The 25,226-nt window shown below is 28.1% G+C and overlaps 2 protein-coding genes across 2 annotated transcripts in view; both read right to left on the minus strand.

Annotated features, from left to right (window-relative positions):
* The window catches only part of LOC145187459 (dynein axonemal heavy chain 12-like), a 42,497-nt gene extending 19,756 nt beyond the window's left edge, over positions 1–22,741 (minus strand). Inside the window, exons 1-44 of the mRNA XM_090079876.1 lie at positions 22,356–22,741; positions 22,090–22,259; positions 21,574–21,664; positions 21,351–21,377; positions 21,040–21,229; positions 15,618–15,687; positions 15,261–15,422; positions 14,931–15,014; positions 14,648–14,759; positions 14,076–14,279; positions 13,763–13,901; positions 13,543–13,634; positions 13,251–13,429; positions 12,381–12,516; positions 12,093–12,218; positions 11,607–11,692; positions 10,953–11,073; positions 10,573–10,746; positions 10,259–10,426; positions 9,908–10,093; positions 9,601–9,801; positions 9,378–9,431; positions 9,154–9,294; positions 8,904–9,025; positions 8,481–8,643; positions 8,315–8,380; positions 8,015–8,068; positions 7,883–7,933; positions 7,663–7,767; positions 7,453–7,573; positions 7,178–7,307; positions 6,870–6,987; positions 6,706–6,783; positions 6,506–6,598; positions 6,273–6,419; positions 5,962–6,099; positions 4,020–4,271; positions 1,838–1,923; positions 1,619–1,721; positions 979–1,056; positions 726–866; positions 557–640; positions 287–472; positions 64–177 (exon numbers count right to left, since the gene is read on the minus strand). Coding sequence (XP_089936002.1) covers positions 64–177; positions 287–472; positions 557–640; positions 726–866; positions 979–1,056; positions 1,619–1,721; positions 1,838–1,923; positions 4,020–4,271; positions 5,962–6,099; positions 6,273–6,419; positions 6,506–6,598; positions 6,706–6,783; positions 6,870–6,987; positions 7,178–7,307; positions 7,453–7,573; positions 7,663–7,767; positions 7,883–7,933; positions 8,015–8,068; positions 8,315–8,380; positions 8,481–8,643; positions 8,904–9,025; positions 9,154–9,294; positions 9,378–9,431; positions 9,601–9,801; positions 9,908–10,093; positions 10,259–10,426; positions 10,573–10,746; positions 10,953–11,073; positions 11,607–11,692; positions 12,093–12,218; positions 12,381–12,516; positions 13,251–13,429; positions 13,543–13,634; positions 13,763–13,901; positions 14,076–14,279; positions 14,648–14,759; positions 14,931–15,014; positions 15,261–15,422; positions 15,618–15,687; positions 21,040–21,229; positions 21,351–21,377; positions 21,574–21,664; positions 22,090–22,259 — 5,343 coding nt within the window. The 5' untranslated portion in view covers positions 22,356–22,741. The remainder of the gene's footprint in view (positions 1–63; positions 178–286; positions 473–556; positions 641–725; positions 867–978; positions 1,057–1,618; positions 1,722–1,837; positions 1,924–4,019; positions 4,272–5,961; positions 6,100–6,272; positions 6,420–6,505; positions 6,599–6,705; positions 6,784–6,869; positions 6,988–7,177; positions 7,308–7,452; positions 7,574–7,662; positions 7,768–7,882; positions 7,934–8,014; positions 8,069–8,314; positions 8,381–8,480; positions 8,644–8,903; positions 9,026–9,153; positions 9,295–9,377; positions 9,432–9,600; positions 9,802–9,907; positions 10,094–10,258; positions 10,427–10,572; positions 10,747–10,952; positions 11,074–11,606; positions 11,693–12,092; positions 12,219–12,380; positions 12,517–13,250; positions 13,430–13,542; positions 13,635–13,762; positions 13,902–14,075; positions 14,280–14,647; positions 14,760–14,930; positions 15,015–15,260; positions 15,423–15,617; positions 15,688–21,039; positions 21,230–21,350; positions 21,378–21,573; positions 21,665–22,089; positions 22,260–22,355) is intronic.
* Positions 16,826–19,094, minus strand: LOC149892545 (uncharacterized). Its single transcript, XM_090080649.1, has 2 exons — positions 18,496–19,094; positions 16,826–18,378 (listed from the first exon to the last, which is right to left on the minus strand). Exons 1-2 carry the CDS (start codon positions 19,092–19,094, stop codon positions 16,926–16,928), a joined length of 2,052 nt encoding a protein of 683 aa, XP_089936775.1. The 3' UTR covers positions 16,826–16,925.
* Positions 22,742–25,226: the final 2,485 nt, after the last annotated feature.

Raw genomic sequence — 25,226 nt, forward strand, 5'->3', positions numbered from 1 at the left:
ATAAATATTTTATTAGAAGCTAACAGTAAAAGGAAATTAAACATAAGTGTAAAGTAAACATACACATAGCCATGTTTTAATGAACTTTACATCAGATTCATTGACACCTTTCATTATGACTTCCACAAGATTCATTAATGAATGAACAAGATTGCTGTCTGATGTCTGAACAAACTCCTTAAACATTTTTTTTTTTTTTACAATTTATGGTATATGAACAATATGAAGATATAAACATTTTATCACACATATTCTAATGTCATAAATGCAAGACATGTGAGCTTACCTTACAATTTTTCCTTAAGAAATACAATAAAGGTGGTACAGCCCAGTAAAACAATCCTTTGATATATTTATCATGATCAACTCGCAAAATGTTAGGAATTGTATTAATCCATGATTCTAACAAAGGCTTCCATCCAAGTGAAGATGGTTCAAAATATACCATACCACACCGACTAACAGTTGCAGGCTAAAAAGAAACAAAAAATCTAATTAAAAAAAATAAATAATTTTTACTAAAAAATCTTTTTAACGAAGGCAAATTTTTTCTTACAGATGCTTGAGATAAATCATTGGTTTCAAATATTAAACTCATAACTTCAGACAACTGAATTATTTCTCCACTCATCAAACAAAGCTAAAAATTAATTTTATAAACTTATCAATTTTAAAACTGAAAAAATTAAGGGTAAAAAAGACAACTTGACTAAAGGTATGCCTACCTTTTTATTATCATCTAAAACAGTATTCATATTTTCAATCCAAAGAGCATCAATTGGTCCATCAAAAATGACCCATTTACGAGTTTCTGATTGATCTGTAGCATATTCCCGAAATGTGTTTGCACACACACCATCAGTCCACTACAAATAAAAACCAATAGAACTGTTTGTCAAAAAAAAAACTTACTTAGATATAAAATAAGTAAAATAATTAACCAAATTTTACTGTGCTATGAGACAAAAAAACAAATACCTCATGTGAAACTTTGTCAAACTGCCCAAATAACTGTCCCATTGTGATAGACTTAGGATTAATGATTCGATACAATACCTTTAAAAAATATAGAAAATAAAAAAATATACATATACAATATACATATACATTTTTCTTCAAAACAGTTTTTTAAGTAAATTAAACTTGCTTTTTGGTCTAAATTATGTAGTTATTGAATTATATATAATGAATGTTTGGGATTTATTAGCTTTCTTGTTGTTTTTTGTGTGTAAACTTTTTTGAACTTTTAACAAGTATGCATTGGTGTTGTCCACATTACTACATGTCACAGCCCATTTTATTAATGTCAAAATGCTGCTGAGATTATTATTACCAATGGCAAAAAAATTTCAATAATTTTCTTAATTTAAAAGAAACAGAAAGTAGTTTTTTAGGTTTAGGAAATGACATTTCCAAGGTTCTAAGTTTTAAGAATATATAAATTTAAAAAGATTTCTTAAAGATTCTAGAATGATAAGCATACATAAACTTGAAAAGACTTGAAAAAATTCTAGAGTGACAAGCATTGAAGTAACTTAAAATTAAAGAGTTTTGTCATTTTTTTAATGAATTTCTTTAAATTCAGTGAAAAGAATTGATAGAAGTAAAAGTAACATACTTTGTTTTCCTGAAACCCTTGTTCACAAAGGAGTGTTAAGGCATCAGCCAACACATACAAAACACTTGTTTTACTTGAAAATGGTTCACCAACCAACATGAATCTAAAGTTTAATTGCAAGATTATTGTATAAACCTTTTTTGATTTCATATTGTAATCAAAGAGGTAATCATTTTTTTATTTTATTTTCTGATTATGAATATAAAAAACAGTTATTACCCATGTCTTACAATCATCATTTCATAAGTTTGAATAACTTTTTCTTTAAAAAATTCTGTAGCTTGTATATTATGCTTGGTACTCACCTAAAAACAAGACATATATATATATATATATATATATATATATATATATATATATATATATATATATATATATATATATATATATATATATATATATATATATATATATATATATATATATATATATATATATATATATATATATATATATACAGTCCCTATTCAAATTATTAGCCCACCTTATCAATTTTGTTAATTTTTGAGGATTTAATGCTTTTGGTGCCATTTAAATCTGATTGCAATACTGTTACTAGTTGATTTATATTTTTTTGTTTATAACTTAGCACTTTTAAGCTTTTTAGAAATATAAAATTACATTTAGGATGGCAACGATTTCAGGGGAATAAGTGGCACCTGTTTAATTCATAAAATTCATTTTTGTCATCCATACTGACTTCATATGCTTTTTTAAGTGTATTGATGTTTTTTTTAACCATTGTTATTTAATTAAATAAGATTTGTATTATAATATACTTTGAAATAATTTTTAAGCAACTATTTCAATATTTTATTATGTATTTTTTTATAAAAATCAATTTTTATTTCTTAAAATAGTTTCAGAAAAGATAAATTGTTTAAAAACTCTAAATTACAAAATGGGAAAAAAAGAAGACATAAGAAGAAGACATTAGTTCAGAAAAATAGCAATTATTCAATAACTTTTGACCAATAAGCATTCCTTAATAAAAGAAATATCAAGAAAATGTGATATATCAAGATGAACTGTAAAACAAATCCAAGACAAATTGAAAAATGGCCTCCCATTATGTGAATAACACCCAGGAATGAAATAATGCTAGTAAAAATAGTAAAAGAAAATAGATTTGCAACATGTTCTGCAATAACCAGCAAGTTAGATGAGGTGGGAATAAATGTAGCAACAATCACTGTTTGACAAAATTTGCATGGATTGGGGATTAGAAGTAGAAGGCCAGCACAAAAGCCAAAATTAGCCAAAGCACAGAGAAAAAAAGGCCTGGATTGGGCGAAGAAATATCATAGTTTCACTGTTGATGACTGGAAATCGGTAAGTCATTATAATACACTGATTAGAAGTTTTTTTCCTAATATTTCAGTCTTTATATTCTGTGATAATTTTTATTATGTTTTCTTCAGGTATGCTTCAGCGATGAGTCTAACATAGAAACTATGACTCAAAAGGCTCAATATGTCAAAAGGGCTGTTAATAAAAAATTCCATGAAGATTGTATAATCTAAACAATTAACCATCCTTCTGAAGTCATGCTTTGGTCGGTTATCAGCGGGAAAGGCCTTGGCCAACTGTTCATTGTAGATGGAATAATAAAACAGGATCAATACAAAAAACTTATTGAAACTTCTCTTTTACTTCAATTGAAGGAATGGTTTCAAAATAAGCAAAAAAAAAATATTTATGCAAGATGGAGCCCCCCATGCCACACAGCAAAATCCATTAAAAAATTATTAGCTTCTCAAAAACTTCCACAATTGGATTGGCCAGGGAACTCTCCGGAATTAGACCCTATAGAAAATGTATAGGAGTTATTAAAGAGAGAAATTTCCACCAAAAATGTCACAAATAGAACCCAATTGATTGAAAAAGTTATTTGGCATTGGAACCATAATGCACATTTGAAAGAAATGGCTTTAAATTGTCTCTATAGTATGCCAAATCGCCTTCGTGCAGTGATTAAAAATAAGGGAGGATCAACAAAATATTGAGAATTTCTCTTAATAAACATATTCTTACCAAAATTTTGTGTATTTTATGTTAGAAAATAATTATATTTTATATAAATAAAAAATTTGTTTTTGTATTTATGAAGAAAATATCAAATTTTACTACTAGAATGAGAAAAATACAACATTGGCTAATAATTTGATAGGGGACTGTGTATGTGTGTGTGTGTGTGTGTATATATATATATATATATATATATATATATATATATATATATATATATATATATATATATATATATAAATTACCGCTGAAGAAATATTTGAAAGAGATTAACTTTTTTAAAAGTAACTGTAAACAAAAAAATCAATATTATAAATAAAATCTATTATTATTCAATTATTCAAAAGATGAAAGAAAAGCTTGTTTTATCTACCTCTTCTACAGCTGCTAAAAAAGATATGTAATCTGCTTCAGGAAGAGTGATTCCTGGAAACAAATCAGAAATTATTCCTTCAAATAAAGGAATATCATGCGACAAAAACTTTGGTTTGTTTACATCTAAAATTGATCGCAGTAATAAAATATCCTCATCTTCATTTGGAAATTTTAGTTTTAAATTGCCAGCTGCTGACAATACTGCTTTAACAGCTCGCATACCATAGTCGTAGTGAAACTGAGATGATAGCTATATAAAAATAAACTATAAAAGTCTATCAGGATAAGGAGTTTTGAGTTTATATTACATATATTCATGTAAATACATAAATATATGCAAATATATATACACTAGCTGGAATACCCAGTGCAATGCGTCAGGTTTTCCAGCTATTAGATATAAAACTTTACTGTATTAATTAGAAATGCATTTGTAGCTATGAAGTCATATTTTTGGGAATTAAACCACACTGTTGATAAAACTTTTTCACAACAAACACATTGATAAATCAAAATAGTCTTAACAAGTTTTCACATTGATTTGTAACATATACTTTTCCAAAAATATCCCTCAAAAATCATCATAAAAAACATATTTACAATTTTTTAGTTTTCACTAGTAAAAACTATTAAAATATTTGGAGGGGGTTGGAACTTGGTTCCAGCCATAACCAGCCTGAACATGGTGTCTGGGGTGGTCCAAACCTAGCCTAAAACCATCCCTGAGAAAAATTAGATCTGCATGCAAAATTTATGTATGTATGTATGTATGTATGTATGTATGTATGTATGTATGTATGTATGTATGTATGTATGTATGTATGTATGTATGTATGTATGTATGTATGTATGTATGTATGTATATGTATGTATGCATAACCAAAAAACTGTCAGAAATAAGTAAAAGAAAAATTTTAGTGTTTACTGCCTTGGAAGTACAAACAAGAATATCAGTTTCAATTTAACCTAATTATTCTTGCCCCTGGTAATTCTTTTTAACAAATCAAAATTATGTTGCACTTGGAAAAAGGAGTGGTACATAGAAATCTCACAAATTGGACTGGAAAAAGATTATACAAATTACAAGCTTGTCAAAACAAAACTTTTTAGAAATTTTTGACAGTTTGCTTTTATCGGTTTAATGCAATTGTGCTACCAAGTGCCTTTCTTGTGTAGAATTTCTACTGACATCTGCTTATCAATTAGCTGTTAAATCTGAAAAAAATTTATTCACTGGACTGCAAAATCTGCAAAAAATTTATTCACATATTTAGTAAACTGCTCTACTCACTTCAAAAAGCAATTTGTTTTTAAAAGTTTGTAACATTATTAGCAACAGTATATCCAATTTCTTCAAGCAAAGTCTATCTTATCTAGTGTCAATATAATCCTATTGGATTATATTGATATATACATAATCCTATTATAACATAATATAAACCAATATAACCAATATAAACCATTATAACCAATACAATCCTATTGGATAATATCAATATAATCCTATTGGATAATATCAATACAATCCTATTGGATAATATCAATATAATCCTATTGGATTATATTGGCACTAGATAAGATAGACTTTGATTGTTACACTAAGTGAAAATAGGACTTTAGACAACAATTTAAACTTAAAAGTATATAATATTTATGATTAAGTAATTAATATTATTAGTCGAATAAAAAACTAAAACTTTAGAAAAAAATTATAGAAAAAAACATCGTTGTGTAGTAATTTTCATTTCTTCAAAAATTGATATGTGATAAAGAAGGTAGTCCATTTTTAGTTGTGAGAAATAAAGATATTATTAGTTAACTTTATTGTTGCATGAACTTATGACTAATTTGCATTAAAACTCATATCTAGTATGAAATAATAGTCATTTCTATAAAAGAATGTACAAAGCAATGAAAGTAATAAGAAATTTGAAACCTACTTGCTCTGAGCATAATTTATAGGTAGTGACAATTTTTACAGCCAGTTTTCTAGCATTGACAAACCCATAAGAATATAACATAATTTCACCAATCAAAGCATAATCAGGAACCATCATGGCCACTGTTCGAAACAGTACCTAAAATAAATGTTTTTAACATTTCTAATTAAATGATAAAAATAATATAATAAAGCATCACACTCTTGGGCTGCTGCACATCTGATAACAACATGATTGTATTATATAATCATCCTTATTTAACTATCTAATTTTTTTTTCAAGAAAAAATTGTAAAAATTCTATTCTAGCACCTTAAGGTTATCAGGTAGCTCTGACCTCCCAGCATAACCTGGGTTCATAGTGATACAAACATAACAGTTTGGATTAAGTTTCAACTTTGTTCCTTCAAATGTGAAATCAACTACTTTGGCTGCCACTGCACGTTGAATGCACAGAATCTGAACAATTTTTAAAAACTCAAATAAAAATTTAAAACAAAATGAAACAGAAATATTGATTTTTCTCCTATGTAAAAATGTTTCACCTGCTGAGCAATAACTGACAAAACTTCAAGTTCAATGCGATTGAATTCATCAAAACAAGCCCATGCACCACAAGATGCTAAACCTTTAAAAAACTAAAAACGGATAATATTCTTTAACAGCTATATAGTTATGAAAATTAACAATTTTAAAGAAAAATTTAAAATGTACAATAGCAAAATTAACTATTAACACTTTTCACCTTTCCCATTTGTAAATAATCAAGACCATCAGAACAATTAAATACAACACACTGAATGGCAAGTGCTTTTGATAAATCCTGAAAAAATTTGTTACAGTTACTAATAAGACATTTTGTCAATACAAACCTTATCTTATACATACACTTTAAATACATTTAAAAACCTTAGTTGTTTCTGTTTTCCCTGTGCCAGCTGGGCCCTCAGGTGCACCATTTAAATTCAAGTGAAAAGCACCAATTAGAGTGCGATAACAACGATCAGTCAATGGCGTAATAACCAATCTATAATTAATGCACTTACTTTTTTATTTTGTAAAGAATAACTAAAATATTTAAACAACAGAATTATTTAAACTGTCATGTTTTGATAAAACTCTCAACAACTTTGTTACTTTTTTTAAAAGATATTTAGGCAAATAGACTGAAGATTAAAATAAATATAAATAATTTGAAAAGGTTCATGTAACAATACCTAGCAGAGTTACCCAAATATTCATAAGCATATCTAACAGTAGCATTTGTTATGCGTACAAAGCAGTTAGTTTCTTCCCAGTAATAGCGCAGTTGTGAAAGCCAATTAAAGTCATTTTCTGATTGAACTCCTAGAATTTATTTTGTTAAAATAAACATAAATTAAACAATAGAAGATTACAAGTAGCAATAAAATGTACAAGAAACAATACAAAAGAAGAGTAAATAGAGTAATAATGAAGAACAAGAAATAATAGAAGAAAAAACAAGCTTCACCATGAGCTATCATATCTTGAACTACATCACGAGCATGAACATCTATCACAACAAGAGCTCCTAAAGTTATCCGATTCTGTTTTGAAAGCTTTCCGCGCACAAGCTCTATTATTTTTTCTAACTACAAATGAGGAATAGCCAACTTTGAGATAAATTTTTTGTACAAGATTTTTCAATAAAATTTAATTAAAGCTGATGTAAAAAACCTACTTGTTGGGAGAGCTTTGTAAAGTATTCAGCTAAGCAATTAGCTCCTGAACGAATTGCCTCATGTACTTTTAATGTCCAATAAATTTGACTCACACAAATAACAACCTACATCACAAATGAATTATTTAGCTTTTAAAAAAACAAAATCAAAAAAAATAAATAAATAAATAAAATGTCTTTTAAAGTTACATATTATTTATTATAAAGATTAAACTCAAACCTGTCCCGGCCATTCCTTGACCCATTCAGCTCTTTGAGTTGTACTATATGCCTGAAAGTTCAAAAAGGTTCAATCCATTTTTAAATTTAAAAACTACCATTAAAAAATAAAATTTATTAACAAAAAACTTACTGCAACAGATTTTCCAATAATATCTCTGATGCTGACCAGCATAACAGCTTGTAACTATTATTGAAATCAATGTTTAATAAACTCAACAACTATTTAAATAGATAAAAGGGCATTAAGATAATTTTGGTACAAACTATTTAAGTAGACAAAAGTAGAAAAAGGAATTAAGATAATTATAATAATCTTACTGGCAGGTTTTTCAGAACTATACCTCTTTAAACAATCTTTAGTTCACTAACACTTTTAAAATAGTTTACATTATTACAGTAAAGTAATACTAAATAAAAACATGAATTCAACCTGTAGCAGCCATTTTTCAACAGCACCTCGTGCTACTGTTGTTGATATAGTTTCACTTAAAGCAATCTAAATAATAACACAATTAGTTAACAGGTATTAATGTGGTATTAATTATAGAATTAGTTATTAGCTTAATACCATATCATTTGAAGTTATAACATATTACCAGTTCCCCTTCACTGCTAAGCAGATGAGAAATATCTAGATTCGGTGTAAATTGCAGCTTTGAAATTCCTTCAAAACATTTCTTTAGATGCGGTTGAACACGAGTAGGATCTTTGGTCTCTGATAGGATCTCTAACATCTCATCGTTAGACAAGAAAAAAAACCTAATGAAAAAAAAGACATGTTTATTAAAGACATGTATTATGTCTCAAAAATTTACTTCATTTAGCTGTCTAAGAATAAGAGTTAAGTGTTAAAATTGAAACAATTTGTGTTAAAGTTCTCACATGCAGTATAAGTAATTAAAATTTAAAGTAATAGTAATACAAAATAATTATAAAACAAAATAATTATAAAACAAAATAATTATAAAACAAGATAATTAAAATTTTAAAAATTATACCTAAAAGTGGATAATAATCACCTTGGGAAAAAAAGTCTTTTTTTTTCTAAATATGCATTTAGCCCTTTGTTAATTTGTTCTAACAATTGATTGCAATTTAAAAGACGCTCATAAAGATTAGGCATGGATGTTGCACTTAGTACCTGATTGTAAGAGAAATACCAAACTAAAGAGGCTTTTTTAATGTTGTTCATCATACCTTTAACTTAGCAAGACAAATAGAAATTGTTATTGTTTAAAAAAATAGAGCTTTTTGTTTACTCAATTTTACCCGAGGATCTTTGGTCAAATATTTCATAATATCTTTCCAGCTAGCATCAACAATAAGAAACTTTTTTCCTTCTTCTGGCATTTGTTGCATGATATCATCAGAGCTAAAAATGGGCTCCAAATACAGCCATGATGATTGGACCTAAAAGTGTATTTTAGTAAACTTTAATTGAATTATGTTCAAAAACTCTGATTGACCATAACTTATAAGATAACTGCTAATACTTTTAACCACTCATCTACAGTTTCTTGCATGTGCAATAGTTGACTCTCCCATTGCTGGAAAATATATTTATAAAAACATATCAAAAAAAGTTCATTATATAAATAAGCTGATAATTTTTAAAAAAATTTCATTGTTTAAGGAAGTTGATAATCTTTAAAAAAGCTATGAAAAGGTAAAATTGATTAATAAAAAAAGTGAAAATATAATTATAACTATAATAACCTTGATTTCTTTTTCAAATGGTTTAATAAAAGGTGATCCTCTCATTGTTTGTGCTTTTACAATCTGATCATCCAGCACACTTTGCATTTCATCAATTGCAGAAAGAATTGATACACCTGTATCTCTATAAGTGGCAGTGCAAAATAAAACTGAGTCCCAGTCGTCCTGCATACGCTTAATAGCTTTTTCCAAGGAGAATTCCTATATTTATAGCAACTTTTTAATCATCTTTGTTTTTATCAAGTTGTCTTTCCAAAAAAAAACATTAAAATAAAATTATTACTGTTAAATATCTTAAAAACCTTACCTTACTTGCAGCCCCACTAATAGCTTCTAACTGCTCTAAGCATGGCACAAGATTAAATTTTAACATTTTACGTAGATTTGTACTGGAATCTGGAGTAATATTTTCACCAACAATTTCAGACATAGCATCCCAATGACGTTTTCGTAAACCTTTTTTACAAAGAATGCTAATGATTGGAATGTTTTCCTAAAAATAATAGAATTCCACATCAAATGAATTTTACATCAAAATGAATAATCACAAAAAAAATCATAAAAACATCCATTGCATACCATAAACAAAACAATATTTTAAACATTTATGGCAAAACATATACACAATTATTAATTTTAAATGTCTATTGTATATAACCTTAAAATCTTTTATCAAAGATTGCACTTTGCAGGCAACTTTCAAAGGAACAAAATTATCTATTTCTTGTTTATTCAAAATAGTCTCCTTGGCTTGTTCTTTATCTTTGCGTGCTAAAACATTAAACATCTTAACTAGCTTGTAAGCCTCTTTTCCAAAATCATCCACCTAAAAAAAAATGCATAAACAAAAGAAGCTTAGGGTTATTCTTATACTTTGATAGCTCTATTGCTTTAAGTTTAAAATTTGAATATTGAATAAATGCTAAACATCTGCTTGTCAAATTAGCAGTTTACATTTTATAAATAACTAACCTCTGTTTCAAGTAACTCTGCATCGAGCTCATCAAATGCACCATCCATCCATTTTTTCTCACTTCGCTGCCATTTAACAGCAGTCGAATAAAGCTTGAAATAAGGTTCAATTGTAGTATTAATAAATGTAATATCTGGATATGTTGACTGTTCCCAATTAAATAGAATTTCTTCCTATGGATGAAAAGAACAAAATTTCATTAAAACAACACCACACTTCCTCTATATAAAACAAAAGCAACAAAAAAAGAAGAAATTAAGTCTTTAAAATAGAAATTTTGAAACTATTTTTTTTTTCTTTTACAGATGATTTTAAAATACACTGAAAGCCCATTACTTATTAAAAAGGAAAGACAACAGCAAAAAGAACTTAAACTTACAGTATTTATAGAACCAATAATATCAACCAGTTCAGCTACTTTCTTTTGAAGAGCTTGAACATCTTTCATATATTGCAGCATAAGTTCCATATCTCCAAATTCAGAAAACTCATCAACCTTTCTTAATTATGTAAAAAACAAAAAAATTGCACTTGAGAAAACAGCATGATCATATAAAATAGAGAAAAAGATTGATGGCCAGAATAATTTATATAACCAGTGTAATTAGTATAATGTTGCAAAGGAATGAAAACTAAAACCAGTAAAACTAGCTAACTAATTGTATTGGATGTGGAAAAAAGTCCTCATGGTTTTAATGAATATATTTTAATTATGTTAAATGGGAAAAAAATTCCCTTAATGACAATTATGTTGGTGATTGACATGATTGTTTATTTGTATTTGTAGCGTGTAGTTAGTAAATATTCTTAAAATCTACAAGAATATTTTTATAAACCAATACAAACATTTTTACTGAATATAAACCAATACAAACATTATTACTTTTTGAGTATTAGATATAATTTTGAGTATTAGTTATAATTTTGAGTATTAGTTATAATTTTAGTTTTGAAATTTATTAATTCACTTTTAGATTTTTGGCTCCGACAATCTGTATTACTGCCAATACTATTTCAACTTTTACTAAAATACCTTTTTATCTTATCTAGCTCCAAGATTACTTTTTCTCTCTTTTCTTTTAATGCCTCTTCAATTTCTTTCCGTGCATTTTCTATGAGCTAGAAACAACAACAAATTACCTGCAAATACTTGGCATTGTGTAAGTTTTTATCAGTACAATAAATGATAAATCACCTCATTAAGTAATTAAAATTAATGGCTCAAAATAGTAAAAAAATAAGTTTTAAGAAATGGAAAGGTTTTTTTATTTTCAAATTAGAGGAAAAAAATGTATGAAACATAAAGTTATTAGTATGAAATCCATCCAATTCTTTAAAATTCAGTATTGTATTAAATCATTTAGAAAAAAAAGAGTGAAAAAATTTAGCAAACTTTTATTATAAATACTAAATTTCATTCTTTATCTGCCTAAAACTAATGTTATATTTTTTCTGCCAAATTTTCTTAAAAAAAACTTAAATAGTTAAAAAAAAAAAAAAAAAAAAAAGGATGACTTACCTGGTCACCCTCATTAAAAAAAGGAAGAATCTTTGTAGGCCAAAGTAGTACAGTACTGTTTAAGTTAAGATCTTCAGCACACAAAGTAAAATTTTCAAGAAGATAATTTAGACGAGAGTAATTGTTCTAAATTGAAAATGTCAAGAAATACATTTTATTAAAACTTCCAACTGTAAAATTTATAGTTAGTTTAATCTAAAGATTTAAAGGCTGGTGAGCATATACAGGAATACTTTTTTAAGAATACTTTTTGAATTAAGTAATCAAAATAATGGAAAATTTACACACTCTTATTTCACTTTTTAGTGTCTCCAATGTTTCAATTTGAGAAACTTTTAAAAACTTCTGCAAATCAATAACATCTTTAGAACTTTCAGGGTACTTTAAAATACCATTTTGAATAGTTTCAAATCTATTTACAATCCTAAGTAATAAAAAAAAGTAAAAAAGTTGTTAAATATAGTTTTTTATAAGTCTCTTTAAAAGATATATACTTAAATAATAATGATAATAATAATAATAATAATAATAATAATAACAATAATAATAATAATAATAATAATAATAATAATAATAATAATAATAATAACAATAATAATAATAATAACAATAATAATAATAATAATACTAATAATACTAATAATAACAATAATACTAAAAATAATAATAATAATAATAATAATAATAATAATAATAACAATAACAATAATAATAACAATAATAATAATAATAATAATAATAATAATAATAACAATAATAACAATAATAATAATAATAATAATAATAATAATAAAAATAATAATAATAATAAAAATAATAATAATAATAATAATAATAATAATAATAATAATAATAATAATAATAATAATAATAATAATAATAATAATAATAATAACAATAATAATAATAATAATAATAATAATAATAATAACAATAATAATAATAATAATAATAACAATAACAATAATAACATTAATAATAACAACAACAACAACAACAATAACAACAACAACAACAGCAACAACAACAACAACAACAAGTAATAATAACAAAATAATAATAATAAAAGTAACAAGAATAATGATAATGATAATAATAACATTAAAAAGAACAAAAAGAATGATAAATAACATTATTAAGAACTAGTTTGTGAATTACTTGATACTATCTGCTCGATGATCGGCAAGAAGCTTTGTCAATAAAATGTCCACATACGAGTTCACTTTAGAGATTAGGCCTCTCTTCATGTCATCACAATCTAGTTGAATGATCTGGAAATGTGTTATTGTGTGAATAGATGATATTTTTTGTATAACTGCTTTATATTTTTCTATTTCCTATAACAAAATAAGTGTAATCATCAATCAAAGTAAATAAAATCAAAAGTATCTCAGCTACTTATTCTACTTATCATTAATAATTGTGTTGCTAAATTTAAAAATATTTTTACTTGCACATATTCTTCAAAAGAATGCTGGCTTTCCAAAAACTCATTTAAACATCTTTCTGTATCTCCACTGACTATATCTTGAAATTGGGTTTCTAATAACAATAATTTCTGTGAAATTTAAAATGTTTCATAAAAATCTTAAATTAAAAAAAAATTCCTTTTGCACTCAATCCACTTATATAATGGCTACTATTTCACATTTCTTCATATAGTTGATTACCTATTTCATTTTTATAGTTCTTAACAGGTTCCAAATAACCCATTGTTCTTGATTTTAAAAGTATAAATTTTCTGTTTGAAACAGCTGAATCAATTTTAGCATCAATACATACAGGATTAGTACTGCCAGTTAACCATGACTACAAAATAATGGTTAAAATAAAAATCAAATAACAATTTTGGTTGTATTTTAAATATTTGATTTATAGATTGATACAGAGACATATAAACAATATACATATATATAAATTTATAGATGGATTCATAGATCCATTTATAAATTATTTATATTGACTGTTTAAAAATAAACTTACTTGAACAGTTGGAACTGCTTGTAATGATGCCATTATAGCTGAAGCACATTTTATAACAGCTTCTTCTAGTTCATCCATCCCAGGATAAAATTGTATTGTATCATCAAATATTAACTCCATTTTAAATAATGGTAGTAAATGCTCAGAATATTCTTCAAATAAAGTCACATACTTTTCTAAAGTCTGAAGGATAATTCTTTTTAACTAAAAGAAAAAATAGCAAAACATTAGAAATCAACATTACAAAATCTTTGACTGATTAGTATACTCAAATATAATCAAAATATAAAGTTTAAAAATCTTTAAAAAATTTTCATAAAATGTTTTGCAATGGATAGTCTTCAATCATTTTGTAAAAACAAACTTTTCACAAAGCTTTATTCATAACTTTTTGGTGCTACAAATAAGCTAAGTTCTTCTGTTAAGTATGATAAATTATTTTATTGATACTTATTAAATTATTTGGCTTCTTAATGAAAAAAAAAAAGTCAGAATTAAACAAAACAAAATCGAAATAATCTTTAAATAGGTTTACTTAAACTCTAGGTAAAGTATATAAGTCACTCTCTCACCTGTATAGAAGTGAGGGTAGTGACGCTGTTGTAAAATGAATCAAAAAGTTCTTCTTTTAAGTGACAAAATTCACTTTTGTTAACAAAGATTCTCACAATATCAGGATACCAGCTAAAAAAAGTAAAATACCACAGTAAAATAAAAACACATCTACAAAAATCTTATTTACATTAAAAAAATAAATCAAATAGTCCTACAAATTTTTAAAACTTTTAGTTAATAAAAGTAAAAAAGCTCTCATAACATCTTTTGAAGTCATAACATCAAGTGTTTGTAGCTTACCTATGCATTAGTTTGTCCTCTGTTTTGCGACATTCCAGTATTACATCATTTAACATGTGCTTGCATTCTATAGCACCTCTTCCTCTGTTTAGCATGTAAAAGAAGGTATGGATGCTCAACAATGATATAAATTTTTTTTTTTTTTTTTTTAAAAAAAAAAAAAGATCTCCATAACTAGTAAAAAAAATTTTTGTTTTCAAATTGTTTGGGTCGTTAAGCATTTCTTTCAGTGAACCTCACACAGTAAGCATAAATATAATTACTTGTTCTTCTTTTAATATAAAATAGGATTATGTTACTTTTTTAGTTAAACAAATAATTACAGCATACCTAATATTAGAGACATCAACTAACAGTAGTTTAGAATAAATATCATTTTGGCAGATTTGCAATATAGCTTGATGTGAAGGGTGCAAACAATGAAGATTTCGCTTTATTCTATCTCGTGCATAGACAAATGATGAATGCCATGTTGAGGAAAAGTCTAGCCCACTAAAAAATGATAAAAAAAAAACCTCTCTTTAACTTGCTTGGATATGACAATTTTGTCAATTGAACTAAATTTAGAGAATCTTAAATCAATTTCTCTTACTAATGATCTTTAAATTCCAAAGTAACTGTAAAAACGCTGGTTTTTAAATAACTTTTAAAACTACTATAAGAAATTTTTTAGATAAAAAAGATTACACTGGTTCATTTGGTAAATCTTCATCATCTTCTAGTCCTAACACCTTGGGTTTAAGCAGCACATACTGAACTGTTAACAAAAAATACAACTTTTATTTGTTGTTTTATGAATCTTAAGGGTAATACTACCCAAAGAAATAAATATTAAGTTACTATCAATCTTTAACATAAAAAGCATGATAAAAAAAACTAAAAAAATTAGAAACAACTTGTAATTAGATTAACAATAAAAACAAACTAAGTAAAAGATAATTATTGATAGAGATAATTATTGACACAACAGTAAAAATAGTGGTGTAACAGCTGATAATATATCCCCAGTCTGGACTATATTCAGGGTAAATTGATCTAGATTATACTCCAGATATATTATGGCCAAGGACAATTCATACATCTCAAGCCAGAAAATACATCCCTTAATACCACTAATGTTGAGTGATATACATAAGGATTAATTACTTTTTCTACACTTTAATGGGGTTGCTGCTTTTTCAGAAAGCAACCTTAATTTAATTGTAAAAGAAAGTCTTTTATTACTTCAACCATAAAAACAGTTAAAATATAACAATTTCACAAAATTCAAAGATTGATAGATGATTCCAGTGCAATTCCTCATTCAATGTAATCCTGTACAAAGTTTTAAATTAGACCACCACTTTTGATTTCACAAAGGATGGGTTTTGAAGTCATGTAGAAGCATTTTCAGGAGAAAATCTGTTAGAAACTTTACATTATGAAGTGCTTAAAGATCCTTTGAACTCACACTTGTCCGAAATGGGAAATAATTACTCCGAAGCTTCCCGAAAAAACCCTTTGGAGCGAAGTATCTACATATGTTCCTGATTAGAAAAATGAAAAAAATGAAATCCTTCATGACCGTCCGAGCAAGAAATTTTAGTTTTAAAATGCAAGAAATTGCGACAAAAAATATTTTTTTGCAATCAAAAGAAAACACATTTTTTATTCACTAAACATTGATCTACACTACATAACAGATCCCTGATGCATGGGTAAGTCACTAAAATGTTTAAAAAACTTCAAAATCAAAAGTAAAATGATTGTTTAGCAAGTTTAATTTTGATTTTTTTAAAAATGATTTAACAATTGTCCACTGTAGATTGCTTTTATTCTTTTTATTCTATGAACACATAACAAAGAAATAATGTGAGAAAACAATGTGAGAAAACAATGTACTCTTTAAAAAATTGAGTTGGGGGCAGCTTTAATGTTAGTTAGACCAGCTTTTTTGAAAAACTAAAACATAAATAAACTGAAACAAAGAGACGATGTTTTCTTGATAACTTTGCATTAAAGACGCTTGCTGTTGAAATCTACTATGCAACTCAGCAACTTTTCTGGATAGTCTGGATGACCCAGAGGCCTTTTGTATCTCACCCAGTGGGTTCGGAAACTGTGATGAAGGGCTTCTGTTGTCTGTTCGCTGAATGGTCCAAGAGACTTTTTTTGACGATCAATGAAATCCTTGACATGAAAGAAGACAGTGTGGACTTTTGGACTCACACTTACTTTTGGCAAGGAGAGGAAAGCCAGTTGAAATTGGTCAATTTTCTTTGAGTAGTTTGAATCCAGATGATTTCCAAAGCAGGCATTCACAACTGCATCAAACTTTCTCAAAGTGTCGATGAATGGAAAAACATGAAAAGCTGAACAATTCTCTGCTTGTCTTTGAAGAAGGTCAACATTTTTGAGGAGTTTGCGGCATTCATTCCCAGCAAACTGCCCTCCGTGAAAAGGCTGTTCTTTGATATGAAGAGCTTTAGGCCATTCTTCAGCCTCAGGCCAGGAGTCCTTTAGTGCCTTGAACAGATGGTTCACTACACCGAGAAGGAGATGTAGCTCCATTGGTGGTATGATGTCAAGAACAAGTGCATTGTCAGAAAAATCCAAGAGGGGCTCATGCACCACATTCTGAAATTGTTTAGCCTTTTTCATGTCTAAACCAGCTGCTTTAAATGAGGCATAAGATCTTCTGATGGATCCAAAGGTTCGAAAGTTACCATTCTGTGATAACCTATTGTGGTCAATGTCACACCATGTGCAAGGGTGTGAGCTGGCATGTGACTGAAGCCCACACACAAGGTTTGCCACCTTCAGGTCACTTGAAAGAAGAAAGTCAACTCGCTCAGAGAAGATGAGAGATAGTATTGTTCTCAAATTCTCATAGTTTTCTGGTACATCCTCTGCTACAGCAACAAGAAGTTGAGATTTCACACCACTGTCTTTTGCTGCAAAAGATGTAAGTGTCTTCTTGTCTGGTGGAGCTTGAACTTGAGAAATCAATTCATCTTCTTGAATCCCAAGGCTAACCTTGAGGAAACCACCACCACCGTCAATTCCAAGCTTGACTATGTGCTCTTTATACACTTGTCTTTTGAGCAAGACATCATTGAGAAGTTCAGAGAGATTCTTGCAGTGAACCACAATTTGTTTCTTTGTCTGAGACTTTTCATGTGTCACAGTTATGTTTGTGTGAGTGAAATGTTCAGATAGTTGTGTACCTATTTGATGGAATTTTGCCCGGAATTGAGGTTCAACAACTCTGGCTTGTGCAACATGGTTCAATGTTGAGGCCAATTTTTTGACGCTTGCATTAGACAGCCCTGTGTTTGTCTGAATGTTTGCAAGGTCTTGGGCTTTTAGAACTACTTCATCACCAAAGAGTCTTTTTGCGCTTGCTGCACCTGTATTAAAAACATTGCTATGAGTAGGAGCAAATTTTTCACATAAACAACCAAGTTTTCTTTATGGAAAGTAAAGTTTAGATTTGAACTGCAAATTTTATTTGTTAAAGGTTTTTTCTTTTGTAAAAGACAAAGACAATGACAAAGTTTTAATTACTATCAGATAAAAGATTTGCAAGTTACTGTTACCTGGAGTAATTGGCGAAGGTCGCCCACCACCACTTTGTGCTATTCTTAGGGTTCCATGAGGAGAAGCCTCTTTAGATGAAATGACTGCTGAAGCAATCTGTTCACTGACTTTGGAATCTTTTGATGCCAACATCTTTATGTTATGCCTGAATGTGAACTGATTGCATTGATGAGGTACTCCTCTTCCAATTAAGGAGAGGCAATCAGAACATCTTCTTTGGTCTTGGGATGGTAAAGGCTGTTGTGGCATTTCAAATGGGTGCTTTTGCAATGCTTTCAGGTGTCCAATTTTGCAAATGATGCAATCACACTGCTGTCCTCTTGTCTCAGGCCTAGGGATGACAGATGAGAAATCAAAAATGGGAGGGACAGAGACATTCTCACCATTTTTCTTTCTCCTCAGAAGCAGTCTGCAAGAATCACACATTCCAAGTGGGACTCGTGTGTCACAAAAGTCAACATCCTGAGAAATCAGACTCTTGACTTGGTCTTTAAGAAAACTTGTTAGCTCCCTAGAACATTTTTTCATACAGAGGAGACAAACTGACTTCCGACAGTCTTCATGATTTTTTGCTGAGTTTGGCATTTTTGAGTTGTGCATTCCACGAATGAAAACATGAATATGTCATTAAAATGCCTTTTCCCGAAATTTGGTTCAATATTTTATTAGGGATGTGCCACTAATACTTAAGAACTGATTTTTTCATCAAATTTTGAAAAAAAAAATTAAAATTTTTTTTGGCAAAAATCTTATTTTTTAAACTGAAATTTCTCGCTCGGACGGTCATGAAGGATTTCATTTTTTTCATTTTTCTAATCAGGAACATATGTAGATACTCCGCTCCAAAGGGTTTTTTCGGGAAGCTTCGGAGTAGTTATTTCCAATTTTGGACAAGTGTGAACTGCAAATTCAACTTTCTTCTTTTTGACTAGCATTAGAATGCTGCATGAGTTCCTTCAAGTAAGTAGCAATAAACCAATTGATCTACTTTCATGCTTAGTCAACTTGAATCGGTGACAAAAAAAATTAATTCTTTGTGATCTACATGATTTTGGACATCCAACTTGCATGGCGATAAGCACTCAAAAAGGAAGATAATCTCCATGGAATTTTAAATTAAATGTAAGAAGTTCTTTCTAAAATAAATCACATGGCAATCAAAATTCTACAATTGAAAGACAAATCAGCATATTTGATTTGTTTTTAAACTGTAAAATATTGGAAAAAAAAGTAATAACTTCTTGTTTTATTGATTTAATTTGTGCTTTTCTTATTTTTGACCAGAACATTTCAAAGCTCTTGTATAACAATATCTGTTCTAGTTGTACTAACTCCAAAAACTTCTTTAAAGACTTCTGCACATACCATCTGATGTACATGGTATCTGCAAGCTTACCAGAACTGCCTGTTCCTTCTTCATCAAAGCTTTGAAAGTGCCTCATGGAAATGCTCTAACTGGTGTAGAAAACAGCAAAAGTTTACCTTTTCATGAAGAAAAATTCTCAAATCAGGAATATACCAACAGACTCAATAAATCAAAGCATCTTACATCAGAAACTTCTTGAAAAACCCCTTTAAAAATGGCAAAAACGAATGGAAACTAAAGTAAAAGAAACTTTCTGTAGTATAACTTGGGACAAAGATTTAGTTAAGTTAGATACCATTTTTACATTTCAAAGAGAGTCTATGAATTGTAAGATTGTGTCTTTGTAAGATTGTGTCTTTGTAAAATGTAAGATTTTGTCTTTGAATTGTAAGATTGGTATCTAATTCAACTAAATCTTAGTCCCAAGTTATGTTAGAGATAACAGTCTATGTTTGTAAAGAAACAATTAGACAGGCTATTTATGACAATCTAAATATTGTTTGAGCTGAAATGAATAAAATACCAAATCTGAAACCTTTTCTTTTCAAAGAAAAAAAATTTAATTTAGATGCAATTTTTTTAAAATAAGGGAAATTTAATTTAGATGATCATGATAGATTGGATAGATATTGGCATAACTTGAGAAAAGAACCACAATCTTTTAAAATCAGAAATATCTGGAGAGGTTTATTAGTGGTCTGGCTTGTTTTCTGTGCAAATGGAAAGCTAAATTTAGTTTTGTACTGAATAATGGAGATTACATACATTTATAAGGGTTAATACTGATTCCATTTAAGAATAAGTATAACCGCAAAAGGCTTTTTTTCCAATAAAACAGTGCTAGAATCCATGTTAGAACAAAGATAATAGCATGGTTTGAAGCTAAAAAAATTGATTTAATGTGGTGGCCAGCTCAAAATCCTGATTTGAACCAAAAATAAAATTATAAACAAAGATTTTAAATCATATGTTAGGAATTATAACTGACAAGGGCAAAAAAAGTAAAATTTATTTAGTATAAAAAACCTGTAATACTAATATTAGGAACTTAGAGGTAAAACTAGTCCTATATATCATATTTGATATATTTAAACTACTACTTAGGTATGAAGCATCTAAACTATTGTAAGACATGTAACTTGTAAGGCATAACTTGTTACTTACTAGCAGCTTTTTTCATACTTTTAACATGATCTTCAGCAACCTCATTGCGCAAACTTTGAATGTTAAGTGCTAACGAATGTGACTGGACTAAATCATCTGGTACTAAATCCATGATTGAATCCCACCATGAAACTGGCATTACAGCTACTGGAGCATTACTCACGCACTTCTTCAAAAATTGGTAATTTATCTATATTCAAAAAAAGTTCAGAATCAATAAACTTAAACCTAATGTATGTGCATAACAAGTATGAAATGTAAATATGCAATTGTAAGTTAAATTTAAAAAATAAAATTATTTAAAATCTTACCTTAATTTGTCTTTCTCTTGAAATTCTCTAATTTTTTAAAAATAAATCAGACATTTTTTTTTATAAATAAAGGTTTTAAGCCTCATAAAAATAATTGCATATAGTTAAAATTACACATAGTTACTTTTGAAATACCTTTTTAATATAACGTATAGATAAGAATTAAAATACTGCATAAATATTTTTATTGAAGTTTAAATACTTGAAAAAATCAAATACTTACTAAAGGAAGTATTTCCAGTTTTTTTTCATTCTTCTGAACTTTATTTAAAGTATCAATTGTTTTGAACTTTGAATTAATGGCTTTGGCTATTCTAAAAAATAAATAAACTGTCAAATAATATTGTCCTGATGATTCTACATATAAATGCTTATTAAGTGTATGATATAAATGTTAAAACTTGTAATATCAAGTGATGTGTTTAAAGTATCATTAATGCTTTTTGAAAAGTTCTATACTACTGATTTACATTATACTACTCAATATGCAAGATCTTTAGGCTTTTATAAGACAAATGGGAAAAAGTTATATCAGAAAAAAATAAATTAAATGCATTAAAAATACATGGAACAACATTGTCTTTATAGTATATATATATATATATATATATATATATATATATATATATATATATATATATATATATATATATATATATATATATATATAAACACACACACACACACACACACACACACACACGCACACATTCAGTATAAAAAAATTGGAAAAACAAACATTTTTTCAGTCAAATCAGATTCAGTTTCTTTAGCTCTTCTATGCTTTAGCAGAACACTGCTATCAAACTTGTCATTCTTGGAAATGAGCTTTGGTATAGGGGGAAGCTTGATAGGTATTTGTTTTTGGCTAAAAACTTCATCTATTGTTTGACTTGATGCAGAAGACATCTAAAAAGTACCATGTTAACATATTATACCAACACTAATAAATTAAATTTTGAATAGTAATGGTACAGTAGTATAAATTATAACAGATTTTCTCACATTTAAATTTTTTTTTTTTTTTCTATTTTATAATTTCTTTTTCTATGGATATTAAATTTGTAGTTTTAGCTGTATAGAAAAATGTTACTACAAAATATAATAAGGGTAGAGTAACAAAAAAAAAAGGCAGCAGGTAGGATATATTTTTTATACATAAAATAAGACCCGGATATGCATTGTGTATTTTTTAACGTATGAAAAGATGATAATAGGTATTTTTTTTAACACACATTTAATCAATATAAATTTAGTTTTTTTAGGATTTTTTTTTTTAACAGGTTAAAAGTTTGGTTAACTACTTTTGAAAATAAAGTTTTACTCTTTATTAAAGAAACGAAATTGTTAAATTAATCGGTGAGGAGTGATTAATGTTGTTTACAGTTACTGACTTCATGTATCAACTCACACAAATGTATGCTTTTAAAATGGCTTTGTGTAACAAAGCCTATCCACTTAGCGAAACTCCTGTTAATTGACGAAAATTGCATTCTGGGATGTCCTCCCGGACCTTTTCCGCAACTTACAAAAATTGTTTTTTTTATGGATTAACTCTGTTGTTAGATTTAAATCTTTTATAGTTTAAGATGTTTCAGTAAGAATGAAATGATGGGGAAAATAGAACAAGTTTAAAATTTTTTAAATTATTTTTTGTATAACATACACTCGTAAACCATAAAACTTTTTAATATACATTTAATTACATAGAAATATATTGAAGAAATATTAACATGTATATCAATTATGAACAATACGTGCAAGTTTTTTTGAATTTGACTTATTACGTGGGTTCAGATCCCTGTTTAAAAATTTTATGAAATAAAAAATTCTTGTAATAACAAAAAGCCGAACAATGTTTTTTTCTAAATTATGTGCATGTTCTTCATGCAGGTCATACAAAAACTGAAAGTGACAGGATTCTTTAACTTTATTGATGAGAATCATGGCCAGTCCCTTTCTTTCAAGATATTTGTTTATGAATATCATAAAAGTTGTTTCCATTTCACAAACTAGTGACATAAAAGCTGATGGATTGTCAGTTGAACCAAGAAAGAGTGTATCTTCACACTTATCACACAACTTAACTTTTTGAACAAGCCACCCAGCCATGTGTGAAAGAGCTTGTTTGATTGGTTTCATTGAAATTTCTCTAGTAAACCTATAAACTGATCCTGGTAGAAAATAAGAGATTTCCTTAGGTCTTTCTACTTGATAAATCCCACAATCTGTGATTTTTTGATTGCAACACTTCATAAATTCATTTAGATTGAAAGCTGTGGCAAAATCTGAGTCCTTTATACAGTTGCTATTGGATTTGCTTTTCTCCACAGATAAAAGAAGTAAGGCATTTCGGTAGGCAGCTTGAAATTGTCGAACATTAGGACGGTCATTCCATCCACCTTTGCTTCGAATAATAGAAAAAAAATTCTCAATGCAATCCTGATTGAATCGAGAAGTACAAACAAACTCAAAACCTTCAGAAAACAGCTCTCTAGTTAAGGTTAGCACACTATTTATTGTGACACTTAAACCCCAGTGACATGATATACTTGCTTGATTTTTAACACCGCAAAAATTCCATTTCTCAATCCAATACTTTAACTCTTCCAGTTGAGAAATACTATCTCCTTTTAAAGTTAGAGCACAACGAGCTGGTTTGTCAGCATACAACTTATATGAATTCAATATGTCAAATAAAGTATCCATACGTTCAACAAATCTTGCTGTTGGTATGACACTCAAAGGCAGTAAATTTGTATTAGAACAGCAATATAATGCAGTAGCAACCTGATAACTGAAAACTTGAGTTGCAAGTTTTAACTTCATAGATAAAAGAGGCCCAGGGTCTAAGTGCCTGTCTGTTAGTTTTGGTACTAGACGCACAGAGTTTATTTTGTCTAAATTGTATAGAGACTGGATATGTTGCCAAGAAACAATTTCACCATTAATATCAATGTAATGTCTCTGTAAATTGTTTCTAATGCTTTTTATTAAATGTGGAGGATCAAAAATAACATGAATTTTTCTATCAATAGAAGGATTTAGAAAGTATGGCAAATTTTTGGAAAACCCAAGCAAACGTAAGGCAGCTATATTAGTAGCTCCTTGATCACAAACTATACATCTAATGTGTAAACCAGTTTCTTGAACTTTGGTAATGGTTTCACGTAGTAAAAAAGCCAAGTCAGCTGTTGATACTGTTGAATTATTATAAAAAAAAGCTATTGGTTGTTTCCATTTGTTTGACAAGCCCCTAACCATAATAACAAGAGCCTGATTTAAAAGTTTTCCATTTCTCATTCCATAAACTGTGTCAGAATATCTATCATATTCTAAATGCTGCTTTAATGACATCTCATCCATAACAAGACTGGCATTGCGATCATATGGTTTCATTGCCTCAGCCCGTAACTTTAAAAGAGAAAATAATTGAGGAGAAAACCCTGTTTGAAGATCTGCAAATACACGAGACAAAAACAGTAGTAAACAAGTTTTACTTGGTAAACAGAATATTGTTCGTAAGACATTAAAAGTTTGAGGACTATGAAATAGAAGTCGCAATGCCAAAATCTTGTCACTAATTGACCAACGTTTTCCTTTATTGACTCGTTTACTCATCAGGAGTTGACTTTTAAAAAAACTAACTTGTATTGGTGATAAGTATTTACTGGATAATTTTAAGATATGATTTATAGATCCATCACAGATTTGTGGAATTTTTTTTTTGGATTTTAAATGTTCAACCTGTTTATGTAATCTAGTATTTTTGACACGCAATCTTGATAGCAGCCTTTGAACCTTGTTGGAATTGATTTCATTAAAAGGCAATTTGTTCTCTGAAATATTATCTGAATTAACAGGTAAATAAACATC

The sequence above is a fragment of the Hydra viridissima genome, unplaced genomic scaffold (assembly GCF_058129835.1).
Source record: "Hydra viridissima isolate aposymbiotic clone 2 unplaced genomic scaffold, HvirCarnegie_v1 scaffold_2, whole genome shotgun sequence".
NCBI classification, from domain to species: Eukaryota; Metazoa; Cnidaria; class Hydrozoa; order Anthoathecata; family Hydridae; genus Hydra; species Hydra viridissima.

What these genes read in the sequence shown, in the direction of transcription:
- LOC149892545 (XM_090080649.1), bottom strand. Translation starts at nt 19,094, where the DNA reads ATGCCAAACTCAGCAAAAAATCATGAAGACTGTCGGAAGTCAGTTTGT. An exon ending in ACTCCAGGTAACAGTAACTT is followed by an intron (nt 18,379 to 18,495) that starts GCAAATCTTTTA and finishes CTTTCCATAAAG; the next exon opens with AAAACTTGGTTGTTTATGTG.